Here is a 21867-nt window from a genome sequence, read left to right as displayed (position 1 = left end):
ATGATACTTGCTTTAATATACACTGTTTATTATTTTGAGGAAGGGCTCTTCTATTCCTATACTTTCTAGTGTTTTCAATAGGAATGGGTGTTGTATTTTGTCAAAGGCTTTTTCTGCATTTTTTTGAAATAAACATGTGATTTCTGTTGGTTTGATTATTGATATGGTCACTTATGTGGATGGTTTTCCTAATATTAAACCATTCTTGCATTCCTGGGATAAATCCCACCTGGTCACAGTGAATAATCCTTGTGATAAGTTTGTACCTCAAAGAGATAATAAGGAAAAATACTTGTACAAAAATATTTTTAGCCGAGCTCTTTGTGGTAGCAAAAAAAATTGGAAAATGAGGGGGTGTCCATCGTTTGGAGAATGACTGAACAAATTGTGATATCTAATGGTGATGGAATATTATTGTGCTGAAAAGAATGATGAACTGGAGGATTTCTATGTGAACTGGAAAGATCTCCAGGAATTGATGAAGAGTGAAATGAGCAGAACCAGGAGAACATTGTACACAGTAACTGATATACTGTGGCACAATCAAATGTTTGTGTCACCAATCAAAAGTAATGACTTTTCTACTAGCAGCAATGTAACGATCCAGGACAATACAGGGGAATTAATGAGAAAGAACACTGTCCACATCCAGAGAAAGAACTATGGGAGTAGAAACGAAGAAGAAAAACATATGATCGATGAAAGAAAAACATATGATCGATCATGTGGTTCCATGGAGATATGATTGGGGTTTTGGCTTAAACTCTATTGCAAATATGAATAATATGGAAATAGGTTTCAACAACGATACAGGTATAACTCAATGTAATTGCTTGTCAGCTCCGAGAGGGGGGAGGAAAGAGGGGAGCGAAAGAACATGAATTGAGTAACCATGGTAAAATATCCATATCCAAATCTCCAATAATAAATAAATTGTTAAAAAGAGAACTGCCTAGGAAAATCTAAATTAAAGTTCCACTTCCAACATATGCTGTCTTTGTGACCTTGAGAAAGGCACATAACCTTCAGTGCTCCAGGTAGCTTTGTAAGACAATAAGATGCAGAGAAGGGACCAACTTGCATGGGTAGTGGATTCCTTAAGGAGCAAATTCCACAAACCAATGAAATTACCGGTTCAGTCTACCCCTTAGGGCAGGGACTAGTTTTCTTTGTGTGTAATGTCTCAAACAGAACAGTCTTGTCCGTAGTAGATGCCTAATAAACGCTTTTGGGTTACTTATAGTAAGTTGGCTGAAGTTAGAATCGTCCTGTCTGATCTTTCCACCCTTTGGCTATCGATAATACTCAAATTTGAGACTAAGAAAGTGACGCAAAAAGCACTGAGATACACCTCAATGCAATGCAATTCTATGCAGCGTGTGGTATGGTTGAAATGGTTCTGGACTTGGAGTCACCTTTATCTGATATTTCATAAATGTATGACTTTAGGAAATTCCTTTAACTCGTATATGTTTAATTTCCTCATTCATAAAAGGAAGGCGTTAATCAAGGAACGGTCCAGCTCTAAATCCTATCTATAGTAAAACCTAGCAACAGGAATGCAGCCTCAAAGAGAACGCTCAGCGCAACTAACTAAGCGTGAGGAGGAGGAGTAAGAGGGGAGTGGGAGGGAAGAAAGCTCGGAACCTTAGGAGCACGAGTCGGAGCTGGGAAAAGGGCACGTTGGAAAGAAGGACCGGAAGCGGGTAGGGGGAAGCTTGAGCCGACGGAACGCCAACGCGGAAGTGGCCGGGCTGCTGCAGTCAGATCCGGGGATGGAGGGAGCCGGAGGCGGCGGCAGCGGCGGAGTAGAGGAATGATGAGGCTGAGGATTGCGCCGCTTCCCCCTCGGGAGGCCCTGTAGCCGGAGGGGGCACGAGGCGCAGGGGTTTGGTCTCTCCGGCTGCGAGCCCCGGAAGGAGGAGGACGAAGTCCCGGGGCTTCGGGGCCGGGAGCCCGGCTGGGCTCTGACAGGCCCGCGGACGAGCTCTGAACGATCTGGAGGGGCCAGGCCTGGCCGGGGCTCCCTAAGGGGGACCCGGAACAGCCCCAAGAGGGGCGCAGGCTCGACCAGGGACCAGAGTTTGGGTGGGGAGTTAGACCCTTAGAAATTCAAGCCAGGATTTGGGAAAGGAGTGGGCGGGGGATCCCCCTATTCCCCTCCCCCATTCCCTGCTCTTGCCCCCAGAGGGGCAAGCGGGGAAGCTTGAGGGGAGGCGACCCCGCGGGGTCCGAGGAGGACCCCATTTCTGAGGTTGAGGCCGAGGCTCTGAGTGGGGGTCCCCGACAGGGGGGCGTGCAGGGTTAAGCATGGCCACCCGGCGTTTAACCGACGCTTTCTTGTTGTTGCGGAACAATTCCATCCAAAACCGGCAGCTGTTAGCCGAGCAAGTGAGTAGTTACACCTCCTCCACCTCCAGCCCTCTGCATTCACGTAGCGTTGCTGCGGTGAGTCTCCTGCCGGCCTCCTCCACCTGCTCCTTGCGGTGCCCTGTGCTCCGCAGTATGTCTCTGTCTCTGTGTCTCTCTCTCTGTCTCTCCTTCTCTCTCTCGTTGTCTTATTGTCATGTCGTTGTTAGGAGGCATTAGACTGGAGGTGCTGGGTTTTGTTTTGAAACCTCTCCCCTTGTCTTCTCTCCTTTCCTCCCTTTCTCCGTCCTCTCCATACCCCAGGCCTTTTGCTTCCGACTTTCACAGGGCCGCTCTCACTCTGGACTTGAAAAAGTTCTTCCTCCCTCCTGTTCAGTTTTGAAGCTCTGTGTTTCACTTTTCATTGCTTCATGTTTTTGCTTGTTACTTCTTCCCTCACCCCATCCTCCCCAGTTCCCTGATCCCTTGTCTTTTCATTCTGATGCCTCTCCAGTTTGTCCACATTTCTTTTTAAAATGACTCCGAGTCATTTTAGCTTTATTTTTTCCAATGAGGATTTTCCATTCTTGTATGACAGTCGAGGCTCTTCTTGCTTTATGCTATTAATGATTTGTTCCCCTGTTTCCTGGAGAACAATTTTGTGAAACTAAGACCCCTGTTTTTCATTTCCCATTCAGGAAATTCTGACTTCATTCTGACTGCCTTTTACACTGTGCCTATGTTGGGAATTTATCTAATACTGTACACCTGCTTTAAAAAACAAAAAATTGGACTATTAACCCAGCAATCCAGTAAATTGCCATGACTACATAGTTTTCAAAAATTAATCCTAGCTTATGAGTTCAGGTTTATTAGTAGAATGTTTAAACAAAAACCTCATAGTGGTATTGGTAATTATTTTATTGTAATTCATGACTCAATTCTTACAAAAGACAGATGCTTAGGAACTATAGTTTAACTCAGTCTTGGAAATGCCAAGTTAGAAACTATTACTGGAATTTGTCAGAGACCCCTTAAATTTTACTATGATTGCTATCTCTTTCTTCTGAAAACGTATGTCATGAGTGATATTTACAAAGTGACTCTGAAGTTATGACTAACCCCTGCTTTACTAATGCGTATGTATAGAAAAAGAGACCTGTATTTTTTGAGCTGAAAAAGTATGAATTTGTTTTATGAAAGAGTTTAATTTAAGATTTGCCATATTTGCCTATTCCAGGTTTTGTTAGGCATCTGAAAGCTTACAGGCATGGTGTGCTAAATAGCATATTGGACTAAATCATCCAAGGTCTGGCTTTTTTTTTTTTTAGCTCTATGACCCTGGGCAAGTCACTTTACCTTTAAGTTGCCTCAGGCAAGCCTTAGTGAATAAATCATTAGATTGTACCTCTACATTGGTAGAGGGATCTTCCACATGATAGGTTCTATTTGCTTCTATTACTTACTATATGAAGATTTTCAGAAAACAAATTTAAATTATTTTTAAAATATCACTTTCAAAAAGGCTAAAGATGTTTGATAATATAGACAGAATTATTCACACACTTAAGAGTAAAGTTAGACTATATAACTCAGGAAATTGAGAGACAGTAAATCAATTACGAATTCCTGTTTATACTTATATTAACAAAACATTGTTTGAAGGTTATTGTGCCTTCATAATGGACTATAAATAAAAAACAAAACTGTTTATACTTTGCAAGTTCAGCATTTCCCTCCAAGAAGCCAGGTTCTTCAAAAAGTTTATGGTAGTAGTACTGCTAATCAAGTTACAAAACCCTAATAGCTAAAAATACTTTAACAGTAATGGTATGTACAAAATTCTCACTTTTCTTTGAATTTGTTTCTAAAGTTGGAAATCAAAATAGAGAGGAAGCATGGTAGTATAGAAAGAAGACACATGTTTAAGAGTCAAGGAGCCCAAGTCCTAGACCCGCTGCCACTGACTTAACAAAGTGATCTTGGGCAAATCATCACTGATCACTGGGAAATGAGGGGTTAAGCTAAATGATTTCTGAGGTCTTTTAAATCCTAAAATTCTTTGATACTAATATCTCTTCAACTCAAGTCTCATGTAATCAAAAAAGTATTACCATGTGATCAAACACATTAAGTAGTCACTTCCAGAATAAGAAGATGTCCTAATTGAAATAAATTATGATTATTATCTAAATTTGGCTTGGTCTTGAGTAGAAAGAAGGCTTCCTTCCTGACCAGCTGAAAATCTTAAGCATTACTTTATTACATAAAAAGTAATTAGATCTGATTACAGTGTGGCATATATACCTCTCTATTATTGTAGAACTTCTAATGGGGGTAGCATGTATATTTTACACTTGTTGATATTCTTTCCAGTAATACAGATACAGATATTACCTTCCTTCTTTCATTCTCTTCCCATTTCCCACATACACTTTGTGATTTGCTTTGGGTAAAAATTTTAGATGAAAGCCATCCTTTTAATAGAAAGTCTATCTAGATAGCCTGCTCCTCAGAAGGAACTCAAATACAAAATCCATCAACAGACTCTTCTCAATTTCTTTTCTAGTTAGGAGTTGCCAGAGCCTTCTCTCCAAAATCTAGAATTAACCATTCTACAGGAATGAAACATTAAAGTAGGGCTTTAGGAAAGAAGAGTGTTAAATATTATTGTAATTAAATTTCTTTTGTTTCTAAGAAGAAGTTGAAGAGGAAAAGAACTTTAGCTTTCTATAATTTCATCTTAGTTTTTCTATAAAAGCATTTAGCTTTCTTCAAAGTTCAATTGAATGCCCTTCCTAATGACTTCTCCTGGCCATTTCAGTAACAGAATAATTTGAGAAATGGAAAATTACAAAATGATAAAGAATCCTTTCTCCAAATTAATGGCTAAGTAAAAAATTCAACAAGGGTTAATTATTCCAATGTGCCAGTTATAGTTTCTGTGAATAGTAGTAAAAAGCTATTTAAATTTACTGAGATGCTTATCAGTACAAGAGATAGCTTTCTATGCTTATTTGAAAAAAAAAAGATAAATAGTTCTAGATTGGTGTTCCATTAAGGTTGAGGTTTTATTTTACTTCTGGTGAGTTCACATTTTGTCATTACTTTATTATGAGGGGAATTTTACAATGTAGCCTTACCTAACTGATATTTGAGAATCAATAAAAATGATTAATAAAATTAAATTTATGGTTTTTAAACTTTTTTGTATTTCATTTTTAGAATCGTTTGCTGCTATTGCTATTTTTCCAGGGACCAAAACAGTCACCACAATCTTTGTAAATGAAAATGTGGTTTTATATAGTTTTACTAAATAGTTTGATGATAAAAGATTTTTTTTACTTACTTTTTAAACAAAAATGCATTCGTTTGTAGAACTCTGTTTTTAGTGAAATGGTTTACTTAAATCTAAAAAAATTTTTTCAGGACTGACCATACTCTGTCTGTCTGTCTCCATTCTTTTTCTTCTACCTTTTGCTTTCTCTAACTGGATGGGACTGATGGGAACAACAAATCTCTTCAGGAGCTGGATGAGGTATTGTGTTTTGAATGTTTTTGAAAGGTGATTAATTTCAATTTGTAAAAAATGTCCCTTTTGCTCTTTGTTCAGTGCCAGCAGAACTGATACTTATCTTTAATCATACTGTCTTTATTCTCAAAATGTACTTTTTTTGTTTTATTCCCTATTTCAATACCCATGGTAAATTTCCCCATAACAATGTCAAAAGAAATGGTATACTTAATTTCAGTTGGATAGTATCTCTTTGTTATAATCAAACTGTATTACTCAATCGGCAAACATTTATGAAGTGCCTTCTGTGTACCCATTGCTGGGGATATAAAGATAAAAGTAAAACAGTTGTTACCTCCAAGGAGCTTATGTTCAGCTCTATTATACATAGGGCTAGTTATTGTGCTTCAAATTAGATAATTCAGAAAGATTTACAAGTATATCTCACTTTAAGAAATCTTGATTCAATAAATAAAAAAATCTAGATTTATTAAACATACATTAAGAAATATTTATGAAGCTGATTGAAGGATTTGTCCTTAATAAACTTTCCTAATGTATTCAAAATTGGTGTTTTACACAAATCTGATATAAACAATTTTTTAGAGGTTACTGTATAAATAAAAACATACCTGTAATTTTGGTAAAACAAACTTAAAAGGCCTTTTAAAAAAAACAAGAACTGTTCAACTCGCTTGCTATTTATTGTTACAGTAATAATAGCTTACATTTCTATAACATTCATATTTACCTTTCTTCATGATAATACCATAAAGTAATTGGCATTATCTCTTTTTTATATGTGGAATCTAATGCTCAGAAGATATTAGTAACTTGCTTATGGTTGCATAGCTAGTCATTGTCAGAATAGAGACCTGGGTAGAAATTCTTAACCTTTCACTATAAGTAAAATTGGTCCTATTTGATTTGACCACAGTTAGCTGTCCTCCCCTATTATGTGTTCTACAATCCAGTGTTTCTGACCATTTTGCTTTTCCTTAATATAACACTATTTCCAGACTCCATACCTTCTCATCAACTACCCCTTCTTGTCTAGAATACCCTCATCACCTCCACTTCCTGACTTCCCAGACTTCAGGAATTACCTCAAATTTTCCCTTCTGTAAGAGGACTTTTATGGCCCCTTTCCAATTAGTAGTACCTTTCCCTTTGATTTTCTCTTGTAGACAAGTAAGTCTTCCTCATTAGAATGTGAGCTTCTTGACAATGGGCACTGTTTTTACCCAATTTTTTTTGATTCTCCAGTACAGTGCATGGCACATACTAAGTGCTTTAATAAATACTTGTTGACTCAATTAATATGAAAACATGAATTGCCTAGAGAGATCTTTTCAGCCCTCTCTCCTAAGTATTTTTAGTGTGACAATAATGGAAACTTTAAAATCAGTATAGTGGCAACCAAAAGATACATTTTGCCAGAAGGTAAATATGCAAATAGGTGTACAAAGCTATAGAAAATTTGTTAATAATTTTTTTTTTTCTGTGAAGACTTGGAAATTATCATTAAAAGGTTTTTTGTTTGTTTTTTTTACTATTATGGCACATATAAAGGGATTTTGTGTCATTTGTTTCTCTTTACCTCTTGATTTGCAGAAAGGCAGTCCAAATGTTTGATCAGTTTTTCATCATAACTGAAAATTTGCAGAATGCTATTTAGAAGGGATTTTTTCCTCCTTTTTGACTATCTTTTTGAGTTTTTCATGCAAAATAAAATCATCAAGAAAGAAACTCAATATACATTCTCCCATTGCAACTCAACAGATGGTTGTCTATGTCATTAAAGTTCTCTAAGAAGCATCCTTTTTTTTTTTTAATGCTGATAAGAATGATTGGTAACATTTCTAAAGTCCTTAAAAATCAAAGGTGAAAATATTACACCTGAATATATGCTGGAGGGGAAAAATTACTTAAAATATAGCAAAGGTAATCCTTACAATCTCTATAAAGGTCCACATTGTCAAATGTTATCAAACTATAACCATATGATTTATAATTGAGATAGCTAAATTACCCCTATTTAAAAAATGCATCCTTTTTGTATCAAAGTCTGTTTGTTTATTTTTTTCAGTTTGTTTTTGTAGCTATCATATAAACTATTATAACCCATGGTATACTGTAAAGGCATTCTGCTGTGAAATAATTCCAATAGCTTGTTCTTTTGAAGGCTTTTTATAAAATATATATAAATCATGTTTCCATAAGGAAACTAGCATCCTTTCTTATGTAGATGAAGTAAAATTCACATTCACCCTGGTATCTAAGGAGACCTCCAACATGTCAAATTGTAATAGGGGAGGAGAAATATAGCAATATTGATTCAAAAACACATTTCTGAGAGTAATTATGTTTATTTTCTCCTAATCTCCTGTGTCTTTTAGTGGCGATATTTAAAAAGAGAAAGTGTGTACTTATCAGGGTCAAATTTTCATGTTTTAAAATATTCTTTTTCACTCCTTAGCTTGCTGATGATCGTATGGCACTGGTGTCAGGCATCAGCTTAGATCCAGAAGCAGCAATTGGTGTGACAAAACGGTTACCTCCTAAATGGGTTGATGGAGTAGATGAAGTAAGTTGAATTTCTAAATACTACGTTTGGCACATTTAAAATGTGTCTAGAAAAGTTGCATATCTAGATTTTAGCTGCAAAAATATATTTGGATAAACTTGAATGTGCTTCTTGGCTAAGAATTTTTAAAGCTGCTTCCTGGCTTCAAGAAAAAGATTTCTAATGTGTGGTAATTTGAACTTTCCGTGTAAGACTAATGAAAAACTCCTGAATTCTGATGAAGAAAGCTTTGTATATATATAATGTGAAGAAAGTAGTATTCAGGGTAACTTATCCCTAGAAACTGGTAGTGTGATCTGCAACTTCAATACAGATTCATTGAGTGCCTATTATGTTACCCAACCTGACCTATTCCCTTCTTTTAGTGATGGTGTATAAAACCAGCCAATAATGTATTTATCGTGGAAAGAAATATTGTCTTTCCAAAGAGTTTCTTGTGGACTCTCATTTTATTTCATTAATCATACTTTATTGTCACCCTTGTATATCAATCAATCTGCATTTATTAAACACCTGTGTTTCAGACTCTGTGTTAAGTACTTCAAATGCGAGGAATGAAATATTCTCTCTAAAGACATTCTATTCTAACTGGGAAGCAAGTACATATGTATAAGTGTATACAGAATAAATACCAATCAATTATAAGGTTGTTAGGGAGTTCAGGCATTAGCAGTTGGTATCAGAAAAAACTTCATGTAGAAGTTAATGTTTGAGCCATATTCTGAAAGATTGAGGGAGGCTGTGAGGTGGAGGTTAGGAGAGGGTGTTTTCCAGGCAGAGGGAATAGCCAGTGCAAATCTATAGAAAGAGGGGAGAGATACAATGTTCTATATGAGGAGCAGAGTATAGGAGGTAGATAATATACATTAAAATTGGAAAGCTATATTGAAAATAGGCTGAAAAGGACTTTGAGAGCTGAGCAGAGACATATTTGTTCCTAGAAGAATTAGTGAGCCTCTGGACCTGATGGACACTTTTGTGTACTATATAGAAGATGGACTAAAATAGAAAGAAACTTGAAACAGGGAGACCAGTTAGGAGGCTGCAGCTGCAATAACTAAAGGAGATATGATGAGGACCTGAACTAAGGTGTAGCTATTAAGTAGAGTCAAGAGGGCCGATTTCACAGACATAGAGATAAAAATGAAAAGGTGTGGCAACAGAGATGATATGGGGGGCTAAGGAGAATGAGAAGTACAGGAAGATAAAAAGTTATGAAACTGAAAGACTAAAAATGGTGATAACTTTTGAATAAAGGTGTTTTGGAAGATGGGTTTCAGGTGAACACGATGATTAGGCATGTTCAATTTGAGATAACTCTGAGACAACTAGTTAGTTATGTTCAATAGGTACCATGAAAGCCTGGAATGCATTCCCTCCTTATCTCTGCCTCAGAAAGTCCCTTTCGTCCCGTCACTTTTTTTTAACCTTACCTTCTGTCTTAGAATCAATACTGTATATTAGTTCCTAGGCATAAGAGCTATAAGGGCTAGGCAATGGAGGTTATGTGACTTATCCAGGGTCACAAAGCTAGGAAGTGTCTGGGGCCACATTTGAACCTAGGACTCTGTGCCTAGACTTGGCTTTCAATCCACTAATTCACTTGGCTTCCACCTATCGCTATCCTCTACATGAATTCTTTCATAATTTCCTCAACTGATAGTGTTCTTTCTTTCAAAGCACCCTTGTGTTTAACTCTCTTGTATATATTTGTGTTCATTCACTTTCTATTTGTGCTTATATATGTTTTGATATATGTTATCTCATTAAAATATAAGCTTTTTGTGAGAAGGGATTATTTCATTGTTTGTACTTGAATCCCCAGCATCTTGCATATTATCAGAAAGACTGGGATTGTTTATATAGATCTATGAGTTGTCTGCATAGAAATGATAATTAAACCCAAAAGAATTGATGAAGTCACTGAGAAAGTATAGAAGAGGACTGGGAGAGCCATGGGGAACATGCCCAGTCATGATATACATGATCTTTGTGTATCATTGCTACTTTTTTCAGGTGATGCAGACAAGTATTCCTGAACTTTTCATGTTTTATTTAACTTATGATCTAAGGGTCTGTTGTATATACTTGTCTAAGGAATTTTCTGATATGTTTCTGTGGTTTTTATTGACTTATGTCATTTAGATACAGTATGATATTGGCAGAATTAAACAGAAGATGAAAGAATTAGCTAGTCTTCATGATAAACATTTAAACAGACCTACGTTGGATGATAGCAGTGAAGAAGAACATGCCATTGAAATAACCACACAAGAGATCACACAGGTAAGGGTCAAGAATATTACAGGAGGACTATTTATTTTTTAAAACTTTAGAAGAAATGGTACAGTTTGGAGTAACTTAAGATTGCAGCATTCTTCCTAAGTTTTCTATGTCTCAAGATATCTCCTAGAGGGGGCAGCTGGGTAGCTCAGTGGATTGAGAGCCAGTCCTAGAGACTGGAGGTCCTAGGTTCAAATCTGACCTCAAACACTTCCCAACTGTGTGACCTTGGGCAAGTCACTTGACCCCCATTGCCTAGCCCTTACCACTCTTCTGCCTTGGAGCCAATCCAAGACAGAAAGTAAGGGTTTAAAAAAAAAAAGATATCTCCTAGATTTGTCAAAGAATGCCATTACATTCTACATGCAATGTATCAAACAAAATTACTTCAATTTAATTTTTAAAATAATTTTCAGCACTTAAAGCATACTTAGAAAGTCAAACCATGACAGTATGACAGCTAAGAGTTTTGAAGATTACTCTCCAGGAATCTCTAAGTGTTCTAGCATGATTTCTTAATGAAATTTCATCAGGATACTATTTTAACACATAGTATTTAAAATGATTTTCATTTGCTAAAGCATAGTTGATTCATTTAATTGGTAATTTAATTTCTATATTAAGACAGATTCTTTTCCTCAGATTTCACTATTTCATCCCAAGTAGTTAAATAAAACCTCTTTGAATGTTTTTCAAATATAAAATTTCATATCATATCAGTATTTCACATCAGTAATTGCCATTTTGGAATTGTGAGTTTTTTGAAAATTGTCCCATTTAATCAATGAAGACTCTGCTTCCAGCTCTTTCATAGGTGTCAGAGAGCAGTACAGTCTTTGCAGAGCAGAGCACGAAAATGTACCGAACAGGAAGAACGAGTCCTTCGAAATGTAGTATCCTCTTTAGCTCAGTCTCTTCAGGAATCTTCCACTAATTTTAGACATGCACAATCTGACTATCTCAAACGTAAGTATCATTTCAGGTGCAAGGACTTGGTCTCTATATTTTTTCAGTAATAAAATGATCTTGGCTATAGAACTTGAGGGGGCAGCGAGGTGGTTCAATGGATTGAGAGCTAGGCCTGGAGATAGGAGGTCCTAGATTCAAATGTGGCCTCAGATACTTCCTAGCTGTGTGACCCTGGACAAGTCATTTATCCCCCATTGCATAGCCCTTATCCCTCTTCTGCCTGCGAATCAATATACAGTATTGATTCTAAGGTAGAAGATAAGAGTTTTTTTAAAAAACTTACAAGAAGAGCCATTCATTATTTTTGCTGGTTGTTATTTCTCCATCTCCTCTCATTTGTGTTTATTAGTGTTGAGCATATGTGAAAACTGTATGTCAAAAGGAATTATTGACTGTTTCTTACTTAGAAAAAAATTAAATTCATGACAACAAGAAAGATTACATAGCTATGTAGCCACAGTGATGGTAAAACCTCATTAGGGCAACTTAAGTTAAACCTAAAATATAGGAGGGGAGGGAGCTAGGAATAGAGTAAAACTAGAAAGAATTATATAAAGTTGTTGGGCCACTTCTCAGTTGCCATACTGAAAACTAATGGTGTACTTCTTAAAAAAAAAAAAAAGAAGTTTTATGCAACAATTCAGTAACACACATTTAGTGAGCATTTACTTCATGCAAGATACTGTACATACACAGATTCTAAAAATATTACCCTGCTTTCAGGCAGCCTTTAGTAAAAAATAGATGAATAAAATAATGTATACAAATAATCATAATTCAAGCTAGAATATTATAACTGCAAAGGAGAAGTTAAAAGGGCATGAGATTCAGGTAAGGAGAGAGTGCTTTTAGTTGAAAGGGATGAGCGAATGAGAGCTGGTACAGATTTTAAAGAACAATAGTAGTTAGTGGGAACAGTCTGAATAAATAAGATTAATGTACCATCTCTTCTGTGACTTAATTCCCTTATGATCATGCTTGTTCTTCCCATTTGCCTAGCAAAAAGTAAACTTTGGCTCAATTTCTCTAAATCAATACATTTTCCTGCTTAGTAGGGCCTTAGTTAATAAGGGTATTGATCTTATTGTTAGAACTTAAACTGAACGGTCCTATTTAACATTTGGACTTTTATTTTGATAATATAATAATAAATATTACTGTTTGTCTCTTAATTTCTTGTTTGGAGAGAACTTTTAAAACTGGCTACCAAAATTTCATATTGACATTACAGATTTATTTCTTAATTGTAAAATAATATTTTCAAAATGATTTTACATATCTTAGTAATGTAGTTTTGTATCTCTAATAGGCATGAAGAATCGAGAGGAAAGATCCCAACATTTTTTTGACACATCAGTACCACTTATGGATGATGGAGAGGATAACACTCTTTATGACCGGGTATGTTAACCACAAAATTATTAATAAGAAGTTCACTAGCACATTCAAAAAAAATCTGATTTCTATTGTAAGATTTAAATTAGGTTTGACTTGATATAAGAGTTATAAAAGTGAGGTCATGGTCACCGTTTATAAGATATTAGCTCTTAAGTCAGAAATGACTGTTAGCAGCTTTTATTTACAACATAGTAGAGATATTGAAAGTGGAAAATGTAGGAAGAAGACAGCCTTTTCTAGCCTACCGCCTTAAGTGCTACTCTGGTGAAGTCTGGCTCAGCCCCCAGCAGGGGCTCCCTCAAGTCCCAATCTCCAGTGGAAGTCCTGGTGGTGTCTTCAGCCAGAAATCCACCAATGCATGCCTCTTACTTCAGCCCGAGACACTCACCCAGCAAGCCTCCTCAGCACAGAATGCTCCAGCCCAGGATGAGTCTTCCTTCAGTCCTGCTTACCAACACACAATGAATGAATCAGTCCTTTGGCTTGGCCCCTTATCCCCCTTTTTCCATGTCATGTCCTGTCTTTTCCCCTCTTTGCAGGAACCAATTGCAGTCTCCCAATTTGCCTAGCACTGCCCCAAGGGGGAGGGGGTGCTTGTGACCTTTGGGGTGTGAACTAGTAAGTTAGTAAGTGACTTGTGAACTCTCTTACTTAATGGCTAAAGTGCTAAGTAGGGGCACTTCAAGTTCTTGATTTGATTAACAAAATAGACAAAGTGAAAGTTAATTCTATCGTCACACTAGGTGGAATAAACACATCAGTAATGTTTACTAAGCATTCATCAGGTTGCTTTTGCAATGTGCTATAGGATAAATTTAGGTAAGGGACAGGTTAAAAAAAACTTGTGAAAGTTTGATGTGACATTATACTTTTGCTATCCTGAAAACATTCAGGAAAAGTCTACACTAATTTCTTCTTTGTAAACAAATTGGCTTTGCATAGGGTAATGTAAACATGTAGATGACATGAGTTAACTCTGAAAACACAGGTTATAGCTCAGTACCCATTTTTGGCCAATGTACTTTGTGGATTTGGATCTTTTTTCCTGGTAAGGGACTATTAACTATTTGAAAAATGAAGTGCCATATACCTTACCTTAAAAGAATGTTTTAAGCATGTACACTACTCATTAATTTAGATATGATATAGTATCTTTCCTTTATTACAGAGGAAGTCCTAACTTTAGAATCTGCCTTTTTTTCCCCCTTTCAACAGGGTTTTACAGATGACCAGTTAGTGTTGGTAGAACAAAATACACTAATGGTTGAAGAGCGGGAGCGAGAAATTCGCCAGATTGTACAGTCTATTTCTGACCTAAATGAAATATTTAGGGACCTAGGAGCAATGATTGTAGAACAAGTATGTGAATTTATCTTATGTTTTATTTTCCTTCCATAATACATAACCTTCTCTAGAGAACTGGCTTGTTCTGACTCCTTTCAACTATTATTTCTGCCACCATGTGAGCTTGCTGGTTTTGGCAAATTACTACATAATGACTGCTGGAGCCACTGCCATTCAAATACAATTAAAATGATGATTCATCATTGATAAAACTCCCTAGGAAATGGTATTTAGGTTCTGATTCAACATGATGCCAACTACTCAAAATAGAATTTTAGAGCTATAGAAGATGTAGATGCAATAATAATTTTAAAAATTTTAAATGAAATGATATAATTTCCAGTAGAAAATGTTTCAATTAAGGGCCCTATCCTGACACACAATACATCAACTCCTTTTTCCTATTTTAGCCAACAATGGAATCTGTTTTTCAAAGAAAATTATGCTTCCTGAAGCAAAATTATTCACTTTTATGATGGTGGATTGTGGCTTAAAGTCTTTGGTCCTTATATATGGAGACTGAGGTTTACATTTATTGAAGTGATAAAAGTCTAGTGGCATTATAATAACATGTCTGGTTTCACCAGCATTATTTAAGAGTTTGTGAGCACTAAAGCTCCTTTTCAGATCCAATTCCTACCAAACTATATATTTGACAAAACTGCAGTGTGCCTATGACTTATTTATCTTTTAGGATTTAAATTTTTAAAATGTTATTCCTTATGAGCTAAATTACTTTAGTGTAGCTAACAGCAAATTTGAGTCATAATGACGACTGATCCATATTTTCTCAAAATCATATTGAAGCTTTTGATGTATATTTTTTAAACATAAGGAATTGCTACAGCTAACCTTGTTAATAATAGTTGCATTTTAGACATTTTATTTTGAAGTTCAATTTTTAATCATTACTTGTCATTTTATTATTCAGGGGACAGTTCTTGATAGAATTGACTATAATGTTGAACAATCCTGTATCAAAACTGAAGATGGTTTGAAACAACTTCAAAAGGTAATGGGAGAGGCTTATAAAAGAATGTTATTTTAGTGGTTGAGAGGGTTTTAAGAACCATTAACCAAATGCAGGATTATGTCAGTGCTGGCTTTTTCAACTCACATTTTTAAATGTGTTTGGTGCCAACATCTGTTTTAGGAGCATCAGAAAATAAGTCTAGAGCAGCGGTTCTCAACCTCTCAATTTGAAGCAATGAGAATACATAATGCATATCAGGTATTTACATTCTGAATCATAACTGTAGCAAAATTACAGTTTTGAAGAAGCCACCAAAATAATTTTTTGGTTTGGGGTCACTGCAACATGAAGAACTGTATTGCGGGGTCATGGCATTAGAAAGGTTGAGAACCACTGGTCTAGAGTATTCTGACAAGTCTGTAATCCATGTAGCACTTTATACAAAGCCAGCTCTGATTCACTCTACTTTTTTCTGCTGTAAATGAACCTCAAACTTAGCTCTGAAATTACTGAGCACTTGGGAGCATGACAATAAAAATCAAAAAGGGTTGTAATTTTTCTCCCTTAAAAATTAATGCATCCCTTTTTAAACTTGATTATTATTTTTTAAACAAATCAACATTTGTTGAAGTGTTTTGAAATCTGGCTGTTCATTATTGCTGATTCAGATTTTTCTTGTCATGTAACATTTCTGATCAGTAGCTGGTAAAAAAGCACTTCTGCAGATCAGAGTCTTAATTTTTACCTTTTAATTACCACAGCAGATCTCTGGTCACATGAGATTTAAAAAAATAAATAAATAAATTAGAATACTGTGTTTACATTTTTTCTTAAAAGAGAGCAATGTGATAGACATTTGTGTATTTGTATATTTTTTCTCGGATGGGATAGGTCTATTGCTTTGCCTTTAAATCTAATCATATGTGAAAAATGAATGTGTATAAACTGCAAGTAAATTTCATATTTAGTTGAATGTATTTTAAACATAAAGTGTGTGACTTCATAAATAAAATGTATTCCTTCCATTTCTTCATGTACCATCCCATAATATTTCCAGCCATGAAATAAGTATTTTTCTAATTTTCAGTTTCACTTTTTTGTACTTCTGAAGCCATTTACTTTGTAGAACAGAAAGGGTTCATTCATAATAGTTTCAGCTTGTTCTATTTCTTAAAAGTTTATATTGGGAATTTTGCAATCTACTCACAGCTCTTGTTACCCCTTATTTGGTGGGAATGGAGTTGGTAAAAATATGCTTTTGTTGCTTCTCTAGAAGGTATCTTCCTTAGAATAATGCAAAGATCTAATGGACACTTAGGTTAACCTGGCCATAAGCCATTATACAGTAAAACAGTCAAAATTGGCTTTGATGCCTCATTATGTAATGCCTAAATTTAGCTGCGCCTCTGAATTTTCCAAAGCCTTAGAAGCATCTTGAGTGAGACTAGCAAAATAGATTGTGCAATACAAGTTGAGTAAAACACTAGGGCTTCTGAATTAGTATTCAGATGTTATATAAGCACTAGAAATTTTATATGTTATATACTAAACTGTGAATTGGGCTGGTTTTGAATCCACTTAATGTTGATTTTTTTCTAGCACTACATGTTCTTTTTTTCCTTTTATGAAAACTATATACACTTGATAATACATTTCTGTTGTATAGATGAATGATTGGGTCCAAACTAAACTCACAGGAAAGACTGACTTAGAAGTCTGAATGACATTTAATTTATAGTGTCTAACCACACAAGAACCAGCACTGCTTTCTGGAAGGCATCCTCTGCTGATTGGTAGATAACTCAGCTGGCCAAATAACAACAGATAGGAATATTTTTAGTGTATATATAATGAAAGCAGAGGTAGTTGAATGTTCAAAGACATTTGACCATCAGTGTTTGTGCTTTGTGAATTCCCCTTTAGTAGGGCAGACCAAGACCAGTCTCCTAGAATTGGCACACTCTAATCTCTAGTGTCAGGATGCATTCAACATTTTTCTCCTTTTTCACCAATGTTCCCTATCACATCCCATAATATCAAACCCTGAAAGGCAGTTTACAATTAATTAGGCTATATTTTATCTTACATCTGTTACATTTTAGATTGTAGTGCCCTTCCTACATTTAGGAAATCTCCTTAGTGAACTTTAATAGAGGCCCTAGTCTCATCAGCAGGATAATTTAGACAGCATTTCCTAGGGTGGCTTAATTATTTCTGCAGGTAACTAATCTCATCAGTTGGGGATTGATTCTTTCTAGCTTTAGCTCCCATTTCAGAGAAAAACATTCTCTGACCTCTCCTATGTGTAGAAGAGAAAATTTCATGTTATTGGGTATTTTTTTATATTTCAACTTTAAAGACATATACAGTTTATGCTATTATGTAACAAGCAAATATTTTGTTAAAAAATTGAATTGATAAATACAAAGAAAATGGAAAGCAAGGTAATCAGCATGACTTTCAATAGACTCTGAGCCTTAGGAGATTTAGTTTAAAGTAGATTATAGAATTAGTGAAATGTTCCTTTTATAATATTACTTGAGTTAATTTCTGGGGTATAAACATATAACCTGAAATCATCTCTCATTATTAAAAGTAGCTGGAATTTAAGAACATGAGTATAGATAAATCAGTTTTTAGTTTGGCTTCTTTTTGAAAAGGCACTTACTGGGCATTTTTTTTCTTATTCTTTAGGCAGAGCAGTATCAAAAGAAGAATCGGAAGATGCTCGTTATTTTAATTTTATTTGTAATAGTTATTGTCCTTATTGTTGTACTGGTTGGTGTAAAGTCACACTAGGTAACTGTGTGTGATTGTGTGTGTGTGTGTGAGTGAGTGTATATGAATGAGTGTTCTTTTATTTCTGAAAGCTGCCTTTGAATGTATAACCCTCCGTGGTACAAGTCTGTGCAATGTTTCCCCATAGATTCTTTTTCATAAATCATGTTTCAGTGATAGGAATGGTTTGGTTTTTTAACAGAGAATTTCAAGTCAAATGATGATGCTACCAAATAGAAATCAAATTCTCTATCCAGACATTCGCAGTATTTTTTTTTTACTAGAAAATATGAGGAGTTGAAAGTTTACAAGCACATGCAAAAGCTGTTATGATATATGTATTTGCTATTTTTAGCAGTCAAATCTACAAGTTGCATGTTGAAAAAATACATTTTGCAATTGGGGTTTGGGAGATTTTGATTTTTTTAAAACCATGTATTTTTAAGTGATTTGGAACCAAAAAGTGTGGTTGGAGATCAAATGCCTTAAACAATGGATTCTAAGTATTTAACATCTTTATTTCCCCTTTGTGGGTATTCCATATTGAAATAAATTGAGAAGGCCTTTGAAATTTTAAAATTTATTCTCCTTTAATGTAATTTAATTCATTGCTAATGATCAGATTAAATAAAATTTGGATACTAAGAAACAATCATTGATATCAGTACATTTAGTTGTTCAGTCAAACAGCTTCATGGGTTTAAATCAATTGGTCTATGTATGTCCTTCATTTGGAAATTCTGCACTATATTTTTTATTGTAAACCACATGGTATTACTATTTATAATTCCCTTAGCTGAAAATTTGGTATGAATCATTGTTAAAAAGGAAGCTTCTCAGTTATTCCTATTCATTCCATTATTTTACACACCTGTTTTAGGATGTTTTTAAAATCAAAATCTCTTTAATGAACTAGCAGTTTAGCCCTGTTTATTACCAATGTACAGTTCATTAATAGAACATATTCTATCAATGATTTGATTTATTATCTGAGAGCTAGATCTGTTTCAAAGTACTATAAAAATCTTGACCAAGAGATTTTCTTACCCTATGAGGGCAGATTTCTAAAGAAGGACTTAATAGTTGTACTTAACTTTTGTTGATATGGTGCTGTCAAATACTACTGGAATCATAGAACAATGTGATGAGTGATGACTTTGGAGAATTAACTTCTTCATGTTCTAATTGGTCCTGAAATAACTTCAGTTTTAAAGGTTTTCACCTAATGTAATATTTATAACCTTTATTTATTCTATACTCATTTTCTTAAAAGGTTTTAAAACATAATTTCAATGGTTATTGTTTTTAGTTTGTTTTGCCTAGTAGCATGAAATGTTCTCCATAGAATTGACTTTGAAATTGTTTCCAGAAATTTAAACTCAGGTCCAGAGTGTAGTAATATTATATACATATGAGTAAATCATAGAATCAGGACTTATACTTAATATTATAAACCTTTGTTCTAGCCACTCCTGAATTATTTGTTGCCAAAGGCAACCACTCCTTAGATTTCCTTTTGACTGAGGTGACAATAGAACACATTGTACCTGACATTCCGGGAAATAGCACCTTTTGAAATGTGGCTGTGATTCCTCCATAATTCTTTGACAAGCAGCTGTTTTGTCATGAAAGAACTTTAGGGAAGAAAAATCTCATTACCCTCAAACTTAAAGCTTCTTCCAATTTCTTAAATAACTATTCACTCTTTGAACCAGATTATATGAGGCAGTGTTTAAGGTGACCCTAGTTGTAAATTCTGCTTTTGGACTTGAAACCAATGTGATAAAAAATTCTCCTAAAGGACAGAGGCCATGAGAAAACTTCTTATGGAACTTGTTTCTTTGCATTAATCTGTTTTCGTAAAGTTAAATCACAGCATTCTTTTTTAAAAATAGCTCATTTAAGAAATTAAAAAAATATATTTATTTTCAGTGAATAGAATTTTTCTTGAAATGTGAGTTCACTAAGTAATCAGGATTTCCATTTTTAAAATGTGCCTGATGTGTGAGAGGTGGGGAAGGCCCCTTCAAACTAAGAAAACTAGGATAGTACCTAAAATGTCGGCTGCTCTGTGTCTGGCCTCAACAAGAGGCAAAATAGTCATGTAGCAGGGAATAAATTAGAATCCAAGAGCTACTGGTTTGCAGTGTAGTCAAATGAAATTTCCCCCCAGTATACGTATGACATTAGAATACTTTATATTATTAGTCCTATACTTAAGGAAAGATTACTTAAAATTTCAGCAAGAAAATAAAACATATCTTGCACTAACTAGTGAATTAAGATAATTTTTCCCTGTGAAATTGGATGGCATAAGTCATCTTCATTACCTATTGACAACCATTTTCTGTAGTAAAATTAGCCAATCTAGTTTCTAGCCTCTATATTTGAAGTTGGGCACAATTGACTGCCACAAATTAAAAACATTCTTTTGCCTAGAATTGATTACTGTTGGTTGGAATTGATGACATGAAAGTTATGGTTATTCATTGTTCTGTTTTCAGTCTTTGAGTGAAAGCCTAATTCATTACTTAAGGCAATTCATTGGTTTCATTGACTGGCACTTTGAAATTTAAAGAAAAATTAGGAGGGGGAACTCAAATGATGTTTTGTTTTACTCTTACCCAGTGTTGATACTGAAACTTTCCATGATTGTAAATGAAACTACTGTCCCTTTTTTGTGGTGTTGCTGGTTACACCATGCAGAGTGTAAAGCAAAATGTTGCTCTAATTTAACATATTTACATCTTTACTAATTGAGAGTCTTTATTTATTTGTCTTGACAGAAGTGCTTTTGATGTTTTTATCCTAGCTAATGATTTCTTAAAAGTAATAAAACTCTTACAACTTGATTGGTCAGAAATGACTTTTTTCTTTATGCTAAAATAAAATAATTAATGAAGCACTTAATATTTCCAAGATGAAATTTTTTTACTATTTTTATGAATTTACCATTCCTGAGAGAGATTTTGTACAATAAAGCAATCATAGAGATTATTGTTTTGAAATCCTAGTATTAATTTTAATGGAATGAGAGTGGGAGGGAAAGGCTGATTTGGATTTTATAATCCTCAAGAATACCCAGCCTATGTTATGGGTAACCCTACATGTGATCCAGTAGACTGCAAAGGATATGACTCCTGATACATTAAAACAAACATTACAAAGGAAATTCATTTAACTAAGGATAATGTGCAAATATAATTCTCCATTTGATAGGCAATACAAAAGAGAGATTTACTTGTAGTTCAGAAACTGAAATAATTGCAAATTTGATATAAAACTTCTACTAAGAGTAGTATTCAAAAGGGTTAAAGATAATTATAGAGTTCACAAAAATATTTTGAGCAATTTTGGAATAAGTATTCTTCCCAGGGAACAACTTTGAAGGGAATTGTGCTTTATTTAATATGTAGACATTAATGATATATTCGTAAAGAATTATCATATACTTTGTCCCCCAGGTAGGACAGTAAAACTTTGGTATTGTTTTAATTTGCCCAATGGTATATATAGGAAAAATTTTCAGAAATTTTAATTAGTTGAGCATAACATATAAGACTTCCCAACTTTATATTCACTTATAAAATTCCCTTTGATTTTAAAGAATCATAATAGTTGGAAGGAACTCAAAAGGTCTTCTAGGACAACCTTCTTTCAGTAATTGCAGTA

At 34.8% G+C, this 21867-nt stretch overlaps 1 protein-coding gene across 8 annotated transcripts; it reads left to right on the top strand.

The window, feature by feature from the left end:
• Positions 1-1711: 1711 nt before the first annotated feature.
• Positions 1712-21100, top strand: STX16 (syntaxin 16). Of its 8 annotated transcripts, none has more exons than XM_007475669.3 (9): positions 1712-2391; positions 5876-5887; positions 8343-8450; positions 10596-10736; positions 11537-11699; positions 13012-13103; positions 14316-14459; positions 15376-15456; positions 18112-21100. In XM_007475669.3, exons 1-9 carry the CDS (start codon positions 2311-2313, stop codon positions 18214-18216), a joined length of 927 nt encoding a protein of 308 aa, XP_007475731.1. In that variant the 5' UTR covers positions 1712-2310; the 3' UTR covers positions 18217-21100. The 8 variants fall into 8 exon arrangements, with proteins under 8 accessions (XP_007475731.1, XP_001377532.1, XP_007475732.1 ...); XM_001377495.4 differs by having other exon boundaries at positions 1712-2448; XM_056812916.1 differs by having other exon boundaries at positions 1713-2391; positions 5876-5914.
• Positions 21101-21867: the final 767 nt, after the last annotated feature.

Source organism: Monodelphis domestica, chromosome 1 (assembly GCF_027887165.1).
Source record: "Monodelphis domestica isolate mMonDom1 chromosome 1, mMonDom1.pri, whole genome shotgun sequence".
NCBI classification, from domain to species: Eukaryota; Metazoa; Chordata; class Mammalia; order Didelphimorphia; family Didelphidae; genus Monodelphis; species Monodelphis domestica.
The sequence above is the reverse complement of the archived record's forward strand: the minus strand, read 5'-3'. Positions and strand labels throughout refer to the sequence as shown.